This window comes from Leptopilina boulardi, unplaced genomic scaffold, assembly GCF_019393585.1.
Source record: "Leptopilina boulardi isolate dan_hultmark-lab unplaced genomic scaffold, ZJU_Lbou_2.1 LbouV2_194, whole genome shotgun sequence".
Classification (NCBI taxonomy): domain Eukaryota; kingdom Metazoa; phylum Arthropoda; class Insecta; order Hymenoptera; family Figitidae; genus Leptopilina; species Leptopilina boulardi.
In genome coordinates this window covers 618,979-634,624 of record NW_026137745.1, presented here as the reverse complement: position 1 = coordinate 634,624, position 15,646 = coordinate 618,979, and the positions used below count along the sequence as shown (strand labels likewise).

Sequence of the window (15,646 nt, the reverse complement as noted above, 5' to 3'; positions counted from 1 at the left end):
ATATAAATATTAAAAATTAATTATATTTTTACAATTGTCTATTTTTTATTATGAAAATGAAAAGGACTTTTTTTTTAGTCAGAAAAGCCGAAAGAAGACAAAAGTTTCCTTTTCAATTAAGAGAATTTTTGTTTGGAATTAAGGGGATTTCCCTTAGAACTTTGAGGTTATGTTCTTCCGCGCTCATTTAAAAAAGATAAAAAAAATATTAAAATTTGTTTATTGATTCGAAAATAAGCGCGATTTTTTTTTTTTTTGAACTGTACACTGAAAAAAAGATTTAATTAGTTCAAATAATCGGTTACTTGAATCGCAAATAATTTTTATTTCTATTAAATAAAGTGTATTTGAATTAAATAAACGGTACTTGAATCAATAATTTATGTATTTGAAAAAAATACAATTCAATTCACTCAAATAAAAATTATTTGATACAAATAAACATTCATTTGATAATAGTCAAGTAACCAATTATATTTTGAATTAATTAAATTTTTTTTTCAGAGTATTTTTAAAAAAAAAATTTAATATAAAATAAAGGCGCTTTTTTTAAAAACTAATGATACAATTTTTTTTATAATTGTATTCTATTATATTAATAGGTAATTATATATACTCTTAAATAAAGAGGAATTCTTTTACTAATCAAGGTCTGGACTGGAAAATTGATATTCTATTTTTTAATTGTAAAAAAGAAAAAAATTGTTAAAAAAAACGTACTCCTTATTTATATATGTATATAGAAATACATATTTATTTATATACTACATATACATGTATAATTAAATTTTCATTGTCAGAGTGAGGCCCTTGTCATCCTACGTATAAATACACCTGCAGATAAAAAATATGAATGAATATACTATGCCGTAGGTGTATAGTATATATATACCTCTCAAAAATTTACACAGTCATTGATTTCAATTTAGTTGTCCTTAATAGGTTATTGTTCTTTTTAATCTCTCTTTATTCAATAAACATATTTAATTAAGGTTGACAATAACTATTTTATTATACTATAATAAAAATAAATTACTTTCAATGTAAAAAAAAAATTAAAATATTTGGTAAAATTGTACATTAAATAATTATTTTATTGAAGTACAATAAAATAATTATTGTATAGACTCTCTAAATTTATATACTACAAGAAATAACTTAAAGAAGAAATTTTTTTATCTAAATATTTATCCTTATTTATTTATTATTTTATTTGACATTCATTTACAATTAAAATTGTGATTTTTATTTTAGAAATTTTTATTTCGTATTCAATTTTTTTTATCTCATAAATGCGTGTGCCTGATGGGGTACTGACCAGATTTCGCTATTTAGTCTATTCTAGGAAAACTGACTAGTGCCCGACAAGGCTGTTTTATTTTGTTACTGACCAATACCCTACTTAGGGAAAACTTATCAGGGCCTTGTTAGTTTTCCTTTAAATTGCACTATTTTGTGAAATTAATTTTCTATTATTTATTACTTTTTCTATTATTTATTTATAAATGACTGTTTTTACAATTATTTATTTCTAACTTATATTTTATTTAAGATTATTACATATAGAATATAGAAAACACTTAAGCATAATTTTGAAAAATCTCGTAGGCATGGGGAATCGAACCCAAGACTCCTGAAACGCGAGGCGGGTACTCCGACCATACAACCGCATTGACTCATAGATATTTTATACCTAAAATTACACAAATCCATTCTCAATACAAACAACTGATCTAAAATATTAAGTAAAAACTAATTTTGATTTTACATATAATTAAAAATAAAGAATTTTTATAATCAAAGTAAAACGATTATAAACTTAAAATTTACAATTTTGTGTTTCAGTATTTTTCTAACATTATTTCTATTAAAAAATAGAATGGACAATTTTTCAAATTATTAATTACAAATTAAAATTAAAAAGAGGGAAAAAATTAAATTAAATAATTTTTTTTATTTATTTCAGAGAGATCACCTCCAACGAATAATCAAACGAGGAGACAAGTAAATGGAAGAAGCAATCAGGTTTCACGTACAAATAGTTATGAAGCAAAGAAAACGTGTCTTGATCCTCCAACTGTTAATTTGGGTAAGTTTTCATTTTATTTATTTATTTATTTTAATATCATATTTATTTATTATAACATTATATTTATTTATTAATTTTAATAACAAAAATTTATTGAAACAAAAATGAAAACTAATGTTATTAAAAAAAAAAATTCCTTTGTGAAATTTATTAATAATTTTTAATTTAGAAATGTTTAATTGCGATTATTAGAGAAAAAATATCTTCCATTTGTAAGAATGCATGTATGTTTGTCTTTATATTCATATATGAAACTGGTCAATTGTAACGGAGTAACTAACCGGAAGTATAATGGTCTCAACCGTCTAACGTCCCTTCCTTTCGTCGAATCCATTAACCATATATACAATAAACAATTAGGCTCCTCTGCTTAATTATTTTCATCACCAAATTCGAAGATTTTTACATTTATTTTTTCTAAATTCATCAAGTCAGCTGTTTTTATTTCTTCTTTTGTTTTTTTTTTACAAATGTTTAGCATTCATTTTTTATTAAAACAACAATTTTTCGTTTATTTTCTTTTTATTATTTTATATGAATTATTATACATATTTTTTTATTATTTTAAAGTTTGTTTATTGTTTTTATTTTTATATAAATTGTTATATTTTTTTGTTTATTTTTATTTATATTTTATGTACACTGAGAAAAAGATATTTTTAGTTCAATCATATTTATGTTCAGTAATAATTAGTATATCTTTGTTACAGAGTCAAACATATTTAGGTTTAATTCAATAATATACATTTTGATTATTCAAATAAAAATATATTTCATTTAAATATAAATTTTGTTTAATTCAAAGTAAGTATATCCTTAATATGCAGTTAAATATATTAAGTTTAATTGAAAAATATCACAGCCACACAAAAAAAAGTGCCCGGGTTGAGAGATCAAAGTACCCTATCCCCATGCATTTTGGGCCACTGAACACGAATCTGAAGTCCGTTTTGTTCTTGCGCGTGTACGTTTCTTCCTAATCTCAAAAAACATTTCAAATTTTTGGTGGTATAAGGTTTTTTTTTAAATTGATGGATTTATATGAAACTAAGTATTTATGGGTATTTGAGGTCGCTGATTACGAATCTGAAGTCAGATTTCAAAAATTCAAAATGGCGGATCCAATATGGCGGACAAATTTTTTTAAAAATAATTATTTTTTAGAAATTTTTTTAAAAATTCTTAGATTTTTATAGTATTTGTTACTTGGGGGTTTTAGGGGTCGCTCATTATGAATCTGAAGTTAGCTTTTCAAAATACAAAATGGCGGATCCAATATGGAGGACTAATTTTTAAAAAAATTTTTGGATTTTTATGAAACTTGAAATAAACTCAACCTGGACCGTATGCATTAGCATTACCCGATGAGGATGAGTTTATATCAAGTTTCATAAAAATCCAACAATTTTTTAAAAATTCGTCCTCCATATTGGATCCGCTATTTTGAATTTTGAAAAACTGACTTCAGATTCTTAATCAGTGACCCCAAAAACCCTTGAGTAACAATTTTCAAGCCGATCCGAATGATTTTTATTTTTTCGTCCTCCATATTGGATCCGCCATTTTGAATTTTGAAAATCTGACATCAGATTCGTAATCAGCGACCTCAAATACCCCTAAATACTTAGTTTCATATAAATCCATCAATTTAAAAAAAACCGTATACCACCAAAAATGTGAAATGTTTTTTGAGGTTAGGAAGAAACGTACACGCGCAGAAACAAAACGGACTTCAGATTCTTGTTCAGTGGCCCAAAATACATGGGGATAGGGTACTTTGATCTCCCAACCTGAGCACTTTATTTTGTGTGGCTGTGTAATTCTTTGGTTTATCTAGTAAATTATTTTATTTGTATTATATTGCGCACTTTGGATAAAAATACAGTAAATTTAATACACACAAAATAAACTTTAACTTAGAATCATCTCCGAACGATACACGAAAAATAATTTTTTAGGTTAAGAATCATGTCAAAATGTTATTGACAATAAATAGTAGAAAATAATTAGAGAAACATCCGAATTGTGAAACTTTGCAGGGAATGGTAGCTTTTTTCGATATTTGGCGGGGAACTAGAATAAAGAAAAGCAGGGTGAGGCAGGTGTCAACAATATAAAGATATGGCACATTTCGAACGTTCTACTGTAAAGGCCCAAGCAGAATAGCTTTGCAAAAGTTGTTTGCGAACGAGGTGTGTGAGATAGAAAATGACACAAATATATCTCTGTCCTTATCTAACTCATGCTTCACGTTCGCGAACGACTTTCGCGAAGCTATTGTGCGTTGGCCTTAATTCCAGTGGAAATTTACTTGCGTCCATTCTAAACTAACCCTTAAATTTAAATCAATCATTATTATAATTTCATTCAAGCGAATAATAAATTTTAAAATAAAAGTAAGAAATATCACTTATATACATTTTATTGAAAAAATATTAGTTTTCGAATGAAAAAAAAAATTTAATATCCAAATGGATCAAAATTGAAAAATAAGGGTTAATTTTGAAATTAAATGTTTTTTTACTTTAATGTATATATATAATATATAGAACAAAAATTTATCAAATTATCAAGCCAATCCAAGAACTTTTAGTATCTGACTTGGAGGATTGAGGAATAATCCCCGATAGACATAAAAAGCTTAATTTAATAACCTTTCTAAATTTAAATTCTTTTTATTTTCTTAAAGTGGTGAGATTTATATCCTATGTATATACGATTCTTATTTTAAAGGCACTAATTTTAGTCTTACTTAGCAATATATGTGAGAGAATTTATTTTATTACTGTTGTTTTTGTATATATAATTTTAATATTTTATTTAAATATTTCTTAAATATTAAATATTATTTAAATGCAAAACTATAAACGTAATTTAATTAAAAAATTGAATAATTTATTTATTTTATTTATAGTTGTTTATAATTTTTTTTTATAATTTTATAATTATTATTAAACGAAATAATATAATAATAATATTATAATAGTAATAAAATAGCTGTCAATGAAGTATGAATTTTTTGGGTTCATTTAACAAACACTTTGCTTCCCCATGAAAATTTTTTGTGATCAATTTATGATAACTTCTTTTGGGAACGGTGGTCTAGTAACAATCTAGTAACTTTCACCCATTCTCTCCCTCCATTTTGTTTTTTCTACTCTTTCTAACCTATTAATTGAAGAGAGACAAAGAAAGAAAATGGAGGGAGAGAATGGGTCCCCACCAGATGGCGTATTGCAGTTTAGCCGATCCCATTAGTATTCTAATAATTTTAAAAATCGTGTAACAATAATTTTGTTTTTTTTGTTTTTTTTTTGAAAATTGACTACAAATTGAAGTTAATTTTTAAGAATGGCACTTTTAAAAATTAAATTTAGAATTTTTAAATGTCAATAACTTGTTAATTTCAGGCTTTATAATGTGTTTAAAAATAGGTCGATCTATAAGTTTTAAAAGCGTCTATAAAATAGATGAAATATATTAAAACTTAAATGAAAATTTAATAACAGAACAACACCAAAAGTTTCGTTTTTAAATCAATAATTTTGAAATAATATTTTATAGTAAATTGTTAAATAATAAATGAATTGATAAATAAAATGTAAATATTATAAATAGTTTTAAATATTTTCTAAATTGATTATTATAATTTTGAAGTTAAATAAAGTTTTTTAAACAAATAATGCAAAAAAGTAAGATTTTTCAAAATTTTTAATTTTTATAATTTTAATAACTCTCGTTATAGAGTAACAGTAAAGTGTTCGCTACTCTGAAAAAAATAGTATTGAATCAAGAAAACCTATATGTACTTGCCCGTATTTTATACCAATATTTTTTTGATCCAAGAAAATTTACTTCAAACTAATAAAAATTTCTTGGATCAAGAAAATATTGGTATAAAATACGGTCAAGTACATAGGTTTTCTTGATTCAATACTATTTTTTTTCAGTGTAATAAGTCAAAACATGCGTCTTTAAAAACTCTACAAAATGAAAGAATAAAAATATCTATTAGTTGTTGTTAAGACATTTTTTTAACTTATGAGCAAAAAATTTTTTTTGTTAATTTTAAAAAGCGAAAAAAATTGTTAATCTTGATTAATCTCGCTCAAAGTACTCTCATGCCTGTGAGATCTACAATTTAAAAAAAAATTCATCCTTACATTCAGGAAAATTTGTTTGGAACAACCAAATAAACGTATTACTATACAGTTAACCAAACTTTTGATTCAATCAACAAAAAGTGTAGTTAGCTGAATGAAATTATTTTCTATCAAAATTTTATTAAAATAAACCAAATGTTTATTCAGGTCAAATAAATATTTATTTGAATCAAAAAAATTTTGTTTAACCTTTAAACTGAGCGGTCTCTCGCAAACCGTTATCTAAACATTTTTCGTTTATTACATATTTTTAAAGTACAATAGAAACTTCAGCTTTTTAGTATAGCTATAAATTTTTTTATGAAAAACAGGTAACAATTGTTTGAAAGTTTAAAATTCGTTAAATTTTATAATATGAATGCTCTCTTAATTTGAATCAGTGAAATTTCACTGGTGAAATAGCTAGAAGTCGGTTACTGAATCATTTAGTGAAATTTTCACTGAAAATCAGTCAATTTTACTAAATGAATCAGTCAATCTGTTTTACCCATTACCGATAATACAGATTGACTGATTCATTTAGTGAAATTTTCACTGGAAATCAGTGATATATGACTGATTTTCAGTGAAAATTTCACTAAATGATTCAGTAACCGACTTCTAGCTATTTCACTAGTGAAATTTCACTGATTCAAATTAAGAGAGTGAAAATATCGGTTTTTGATACCGGCATTAACTGTAAGTGTATAGGTAAATTTTTGTATAGATACACTCGTGGCCAGAAATGTGTCAACGCAGTATGAAATCTTTAATCGTAAATATTAAGCTTTTACATGAGAGAGAAAAGGACAAAAGAGATATTTCTATCCTTTTCTCTCTCATGTACTCTCTAAATTTGAATTAGTGGAATTTCACTGGTAAACCAGTTATAAGTATGCCACTGGTTTCATTTAGTGAAAATTTCACTGGAAACCAGTGTATTTTCACTGATTGAATCAGTAGACTCTGTTGATAAAACAGATTTCACTAATTCAATCAGTGAGATTTTCACTGTCAATCAGTGAAAATACACTGGTTTCCAGTGAAATTTTCACTGAATGAAACCAGTGGCATACTTATAACTGGTATACCAGTGAAATTCCATACTGATTCAAATTTAGAGAGTAAAAGCTTAAAATTTACGATTAGAGGTTTCATTCTGCTTAGGCCTTATATGCCTAAACATTTTTGTCCTTTTCTAACGCACGTGATGTCATGACAACATGTGAGTTAGAAAAGGACAAAAAAGTGTAGGCATATACAGCCAAGAGTGTAACTTCTGCGCATCTTGTTTTGTCAGTCATCATAACCTGCAATCATTAGGTGACGTTTTTGTGATTCTGTAAACACACTGTAAAAAATCATTTTGGAGATTGTACATTCACAATTTGTATTTGTGTTAAAATTTGTAAAATTACTATATTCAATAAGGTTATGTTACTACATTAAAAAAAGCACTTTTACAATTTTCTTTAAATTTACTACTTTCAAAGTGGGTAATAGGTGAAACATAATTAGTTGTTGCATCCGTCACCTATTACCCACTTTGAAAGTAGTAAATTTACAGAAAATTGTAAAAGTGCTTTTTTTAATGTAGTAACATAACCTTATTGAATATAGTAATTTTACAAATTTTAACACAAATACAAATTGTGAATGTGCAATCTCCAAAAAGATTTTTTACAGTGCATGCTAACACCATGTAAATAATTATTTATAAATAAAATAATAAAAAAGACTTTTCAATGTAAAAAAATAAAAAATGTATACGACAGTTGTCATTACATAATTTAAAATCACTATAGAAAAACATAAAAAAAATAAATAGCGGTTTGATATATACATAAAAGCATTAAGCGTAATTTTTTTAGTACCTAGAGCAGTTTAAAGGTTAAAATAATCGAAAAAATTGTGTTAATACAAAACAAATGGTGTATATTTAGTTCAAAGAAAACTTTTCTCTGAGTGTATAGCTTTTATAGAATTCGAGATATTTTTGAAAATGTAATAATACACTGTAAAAAAAAATTTTGTCTTATTTTACGGATTGAACTTGTAATCTGTAACTGAACTTATTTGAAAGCAGTAAATATACAATAACTGATTTAAACTTTATACTTTTAAAGTAGCACATTCGTAATTTTCTGTAAATTTACTACTTTCAAAGTAGTACCAAATATTACCCACTTTCAATGTGACATAATTACTACCGTATTTGTAATTTTACAGTTTTTTTTGTAAAAATGCTAACATAACCTAGTCAATTTGCCTCATTTAATTAAGTAAAATCACTGCTTTAAAAGAATGTAATATTAGGTACTACTCTGAAAGTAGTAAATTTACAGGAAATTTTTTTTACAGTGTACATATACACTCACGTAACATTTTTTAAAAATATAATTTTTGTATTCCTGACGTCAAAAAATATAAAGATTTCTATATCAAAAAAACGATTTTGAATAATTTTGGTATTACAATAATTCCTCCATAAGAAAGCAATAATATAAAAAGTACATAAAAAAAATTTATAGGTTAGATTTTATGAGCACCTTTACCTAAACATATTAATTTTATAGTGCTTGGAAAAATCGAGAGAAATTTCCTAAGAATTCTATAGAAAAGTAAATAAAATAACGACAATATACCTGAGCGTATTAGACATACATTCTCATGTCTACAACACCTGGTGTTAGCTATTCAAAAATGTCGCTCGAATCCTTTTCTTGTCCTATTTTTATTTTGTCCTCGTCGCCAAAAGGAAAATCCCACTTTTATAGAATACATGATATTTTTCGTGTATACTGGAATTTCCTTCTAATTACATATATTATAATGCAATAATTTTTTTTTTCATTTTTATTTAATTAATTTTGCAATTTTGACGGTAAAATAATAATATTGTTATTTTTTAATTATTTCAAAATTAAATAAAGTTGCAAGTAAAGTTGCAAAGTAGGTTCCCAATTGAAGGGGGGGGGGGGGGGGGGGTTCATTAGATAAAACTGTTTGTGACAGTGCATTAACATTTCCGTGAAGGAAGGTGAAATCCTTATTGTTCTCTCTTTAAAATAGTGTTCGACTTCGCACTTTAACGGAACGGAAATTTTCAACTTAAAATATAATAATTATTATTATAACCATTATATTTCCGCTAAATTGAATTTTTAAAGAAATTATGGTTTTAGAAAAAAAAAACCATTTGAATTTTTTCGCAGTTCAAAGAAAACATTAATTATAGAAACTTTAATTATCTGGGGTGTAAAAAAAGTTAATTATTATATTTCTTTAGCAATGTTGTAATTTATTTATAATAATTAATTTTTCTTATTGTTAGAAGTGAAGTTTTGTAATTTTCTTTTTTTTTTTAATTAGGACATTTTTTTAAAACTTAATTGTACAATTGAACGTTAAAATAAATAATTTAATAATAATTTGAAAAAATAAATAATTTAATAACACTTTAATCAAATAAAAATAATTTAATAATAATTTTTAAAGAATAAACAATTTAATAATAATTTAATATAATAAAAATAATTTAATAATAATAAATAAAAAAATAATAATAATAAAAAATGTGAAACTTTTGAAAATAAAAGTAAGAGAAGAAGAGAAATTTTTTCCTTTTAAAATATTTTTTAACGTTTTACTGCTCGGCGATCGTATATCCATACCATCGCAGGGCAAATTTGAGGAGTTTGTTGATTTTATGTAGGTTTGGGTCTTTGGTAAATTACTTCCTTGGGTTTACTGCGAGGTTTGTTGCAAATGCTGTCAGTCTGTCCCCATCTGTGGGATTTCTCGCACTAGCAGAAAATTCCATTCCTTCATGGGAAATTGTTCAATGTGCTGCAAGTTGTGAGCGTGTGAAATTTTTTTACTTAATTCTTATAAATTTATTTCTTAATGTGTGAATTGTGTAAAGAACAATTTTTTCTATATTAACAAAATTAAACATATCAGGTAATTAAATTAATTATTATTAATGAAAATAAGGAAAGGCATTTAATATTTTTTCTAATAACATAAGTTTTCAATTTTTTAATAGAAAAATTTAATAATTATATATAAATTGTAATTAATAATTTATTATAATTATTGATAATTGATAATTGTTATTGTAAAAAAAACTTATTTTCGGAGACATTTTTGAAAATTCATTTATATTTTGAATAATTTTTATTCTCTATGTGTTGAAATTGTTTTTTTTTCCAGAGAAATATAAAAATATGTTTTCTTGGGTTTTAATAATTTATTTATTTGTTTTTAGAAAAAAGTCCATCGGCAACGAGAAAAGCACCAATTGTACGACGAGCCGCGACAATCATCCCAAATAAACAAAAGAGTTCCTCTTCTATTAAAGGTATTTATATGAAAACAATTTTTTTTTTTTTAATATTCTGATTAGCATTTAATTTTAATTAATTTGGATGTATGAATATTTATTCACTAGAAATAAAATTATTGTTCGTGTTTCCAGGGGATTGAAATTTTATTAAAATTTTGACATCGGAGAATTGTTATTTAACCGATTTTTTATTATTCCAAAATTTTTATTTAGCAAATTTCTGATTTGTATAACCAGGGTGTCTAACTGTCAGGAAAGTCAGGGAAAAGTCAGGGAAAAGTCAGGGAATTTCTTTAATTTTCTGGAATTTTTTATAAATAAATTAAAGTAACTATTAGTTTCAAAATTTTTTTTACTTTTTTCCCAAAGCAAATGCAAATTAAAAAGGTTGGCCTTCACACTCAATTATTAAGCATGTGATATATCTTATATTCATTAAGTAAATAATTATTTACTACTATTTATTGAATTTAATTAATGATTTTTTAAACTTGGATAACAATTAATTAATTTTTTTTCATTGAAATATTTGGTTTTTTAATATAAATAAAAATTATTTGTTACAATTTTATTTTATCGGTTCAACTTCAAATAAAGTAAATTATTCATTAATACGAATAATTTATTATTTAATGCTAATACCCATATTTAACTTATAAAAATTTTGACGGCGTCGAATATTAAATTAACGAATTTCTATTTAGCAAAATTGTATAAAGTTGATTTTATATTATGCAAAATTTTCAATTTACATTTAACTAAAATTCGATTAAAAAGCATTTCTATTTAGCAGAACTCTTATGAAGCATTTTTTTTAAATACTTTTTTTAAAATTTTAAATTAATATAATTTCAATTTAACGAAATTCATGTCTAGAAAAATTGACAAAAAAAAGAACTAGGTAGAATTTTTCTTAAGGCCAGGTCTAAGTGAGACAGCGCCATCTACATTGAAACTAAAATTTTGGAAAATTTTCAACAGCCTTTTCTTGAAAACAAGAAGGTAAAATGCTTTTTCCTTTATGGATAATTGATTATTGGCAAGATATACACCAGCTAAAACTTTTTTTGAGTTAAAATAATAAAAAAAATTTCATGTCAATAAATTAAATATGAGCACTTTTTTCACAAAAAACTGTAACAGTACTTTCTCAGAAATTACAATCAAAAATGCAATTTCCATTTGGAAAATTAATAAACACTAAAAAATACACGACCTAAGATTTACCAATCACGAAAATAATAAAAAAAAATTTTATTAAATATTAAGCATATTGATACTGCTTTACTGATTGTGACAACCCTTTGGTAGATTATGTATTTCAGGTGGTTAGCAACAGCGCCAATCTCCTCCTTTCGGCAAAACCGCGAAACGTCTGGTGACATACATAACCTGCCAAACGGCTGTCATAATGAGTAAAATATGTTATGTTAAAATACTTTTTTTTGTTATTTTCGTGATTGATAAATCTTAGGTCGTGTATTTTTTAGCGTTTATTAATTTTCCAAATGGAAATTGCATTTTTGATTGTAATTTCTGAGAAAGTACTGTTACAGTTTTTGTGAAAAAAGTGCTCATATTTAATTTATTGACATGAATTTTTTTTTATTATTTTAACTCAAAAAAAATTTTAGCTCGTGTATATCTTGCCAACAATCAATTATCCATAAAGGAAAAAGCATTTTACCTTCTTGTTTTCAAGAAAAGGCTGTTGAAAATTTTCCAAAATTTTAGTTTCAATGTAGATGGCGCTGTCTCACTTAGACCTGGCCTTAAATGAGAATTCTGTTAAATAAGAATTAGTTCGAATTAAAATTTTCTTTAATAAAAACTTTGTTAATTAAGAATTTTGTTAAATAGAAATTCTATTAATTGTGGATTTATTCAATGACAATTCTGTTAAGTAAATATTTTCATAAATCAAAATTTACTAAAATATTCTGTTAAAAGAATTTGTTCTTTATGTAATTTTTCTTGACATAAATTCCGTTAAATTGAAATTGTATTAATTTGAAATTCGAAGTACTAGAAAATCTGCTTTTTATAATTTTACTAAATAAAAAGTTGATAATTTATAAGATTTGACGCCGTAAAAATTCTTTTAAATTAAATGTTGAGAATATTTATACGTCCTCAATTAGTTTATTTATATCACTTAAATATTTTATTTTTCACCAAACATTATTTATTTGGTTCAAATACATATATATAAAATTAGTGGATAATAGACAGGTAAATGATTTAATTGTATCAAAATAAAATTTATTTTATAAAAATAAAAATTTTTTAATGTAATTTAAGTCAGGGAAAAGTCAGGGAATTTTTTTCCTAGCAGTTGTTAGACACCCTGATAACAGAATTTTTATTTAATTTAATTTTTAAATGGTAGAAATTTTATTTTATCGAATTTGAAATTTCTGTTTAACGCAACTTTTATTTCAGTTTAATTTTTTTTTAATAATTTTTATTATTTGTCTTATTTTTATTATTTTTCTTATTTTCATTAAAAACAGTATTTGAATGTAAAAATTGAATTTAGTAGAAATTTTTGCCCGTATAAATTCAGTCAAATAAATTTTGGTCAATGAAAATTAAGTAAAGAACAAAAGTGTAACAAATTTGTCAAAAATAGAAATTTTATTGAATAAAAATTCTGATAAATTGAAAATTTGGTTAAATAAAAATTCTATTGTTTGAAATTTTAATTTAATTTTAATTCTTTTTCAAAAATTTAACTTTGTAAAAAATTACAATCTAATTCAAAATTCGAACCAATAAAACAGTAGAAAATATTCATCCATCCAATTTAATTATTTAATTGATTAGCATTTATATCAATTTTTACGAAAATTAAAAAAATAAATAAATAAATTAGCATAATAAATAATTATTGAAAAAAAATTGCAATTTATATTTTATAATTATTCATATATATATATTAATATAATTGTTGATGATCGTGTGCTTACGAAAAAGAAAAAGGAAATGACTGATAAAAAGTAAATAATGATACACTAAGAATTTAATTCTAATTATTAATAAAAATTAGTTTTTAATATATATATAATTTAGAGGAGTAAAATTTTGGCATGCTTTTAGATTATAATATAGAACTCAGCTTCCTATTCAAAGCTTGAAAATGTAATAGTTAAATTTAGATTTAGTCAAATATTATAACTTCAGTTGCAGCGTGTTTTAACGATGTTTTGAATTTTGAAAGGAAATACAATTTTTTTTTTTTTTTTTTTTTTTTTTAATGAAAAAATAGTTCATTACACTATATGGTTTTTGTCTTTTTATCTTTTAATATATATAGGTATTTGGTGTTGAAGTTATATATTCATATATTACAAATTCTGACTTTCTCTAATTTTCAAAATTGCCGATTTGAAAATAATTTTTTGAAACATATTTTTATGTAAGAAAAAAATAATAGAACTTGTTAAAAAGTTCAATATCAGAATATAGAAAAATGAGAAATTTTTTTAATTAATTGTTTGGTTGTTAATTAATTTGGTTTATTAATTAATTATTATTGCTTATTAAATATTAATTGATAATATTTATTTTATAAATTTTTAAAATATTTTTTATTAATAAATAATTTTAATTAATTAATTAATTAAATTATTCCAATTAATTGGAATATTGTTTCAATATGTTTTGTTATTTTTCAATATTTTTTATTAACAAATAATTTTAATTAATTAATTAATTTAATTATTCCAATTAATTGGAACATTGTTTCAATATGTTTTGATAAAATGAAAATTTTCTATTTGTGAAATGCCATTTTTGTAGTTGAAAACATTGAAATAATGAAGAGATTGACAATTTTAGAGTCAATTGATTTAAATCACTGAAATTTATTGTAATCTACACATCCTCTCTTAGAATAACTAATCTTCCATATATTTTCTCAGATTGATGGGTTATAAAAGAAGCAAAAAGGAAGTGTTTTAGAGTCATTATTGGATCCATTATTAGATACAAGAGTAGTTTTATAATATGTATATATAGAAACGTGATGCTGAAGAAAGGGACCTAAGAAGAAACAAATTTTAGGTTATGTTTTTTTTTAAGTTTTTTCCTTGATTATATGAGTTCTTTTTTAATTAATAAAAAAATCATTTTTATTGAAAGATATAAATGAAAACTTAAAAATTAATATTTTGCATATTGAAAGTTGATTTTCACTCCAAACTATCATAAACAATATAATTTTCTTTTGCTTCTTAAGTCCCTTTCTTCAGAGCATATCACAGATGATAATATAAAAAAAAATTTAATAATATAGGGATATACGAAATTTTCGATAATCAATCGACTCTTTGTTATCGAACACAGAAAGTTTCATATATATGTGTTTATTGCTGAGGCAGCGAAATTTTATTCACTCCGAAACGTATATTACTCAACAATTAATTAAGAGTTTTTTTCTTAAATCACCATTCGTGCCATATACCTCATTTTTTTTATTTATTTTTTTTTTTCGTTTCTCAATCACTTTAAGTCAGTAGCCGAATACTGCTGACGATTATTTAACTTATAATATTATACACAAGTTATCAAGCATTAGATATAGAATCTAGTTTTAATATTGAAAATTTTTATTTTGATTAATTATTCGATTCTTTATAATAATTCACATTACTGCATATCGGGGACAATTATGGTCTACATTTATTAAATTTCACACTTCATTAATATTTCAAATTTAGGCGAATTTCTGATGAAACGAATTTAGAATTAATATAGGATATGTTTTCTTAGGCGTTATTTTAAATGAAGAAATTTTTAATTTACCGAATTTTCATATTAAAGGAGAATGGTGACCGTAACATGACGTCAAATTAAAAATTTATTTTTAACTATAATATTTTTAATACAAATTTAAATATAGTAAAAATTAATTTCAATCAATTTTGAAAAAAAAAAGTTGTAAATTTTTCGGAAAAAATTATGTTCAGTCAAAATAATACGTGAGAAATAATAATTTTTTTTACCTTTTTGATTTTTTTTTCTTTTAGCTCAGATAAAAATTGCAAATTTTTATCCAATTTTTTA

General features: G+C 23.7%; 2 protein-coding genes across 4 annotated transcripts in view; one reads left to right on the top strand and one right to left on the bottom strand.

Moving 5' to 3' along the window:
- LOC127278052 (arrestin domain-containing protein 1-like) overlaps positions 1–15,646 on the bottom strand; it is a 562,072-nt gene that overhangs the window by 94,527 nt on the left and 451,899 nt on the right. The window lies entirely within an intron of this gene.
- Positions 1–15,646, top strand: part of LOC127278046 (uncharacterized) — a 96,525-nt gene that overhangs the window by 66,331 nt on the left and 14,548 nt on the right. The window contains exons 8-9 of the mRNA XM_051299553.1: positions 1,967–2,089; positions 10,502–10,594. Of these exons, the coding sequence (XP_051155510.1) occupies positions 1,967–2,089; positions 10,502–10,594 (216 nt within the window). The remainder of the gene's footprint in view (positions 1–1,966; positions 2,090–10,501; positions 10,595–15,646) is intronic.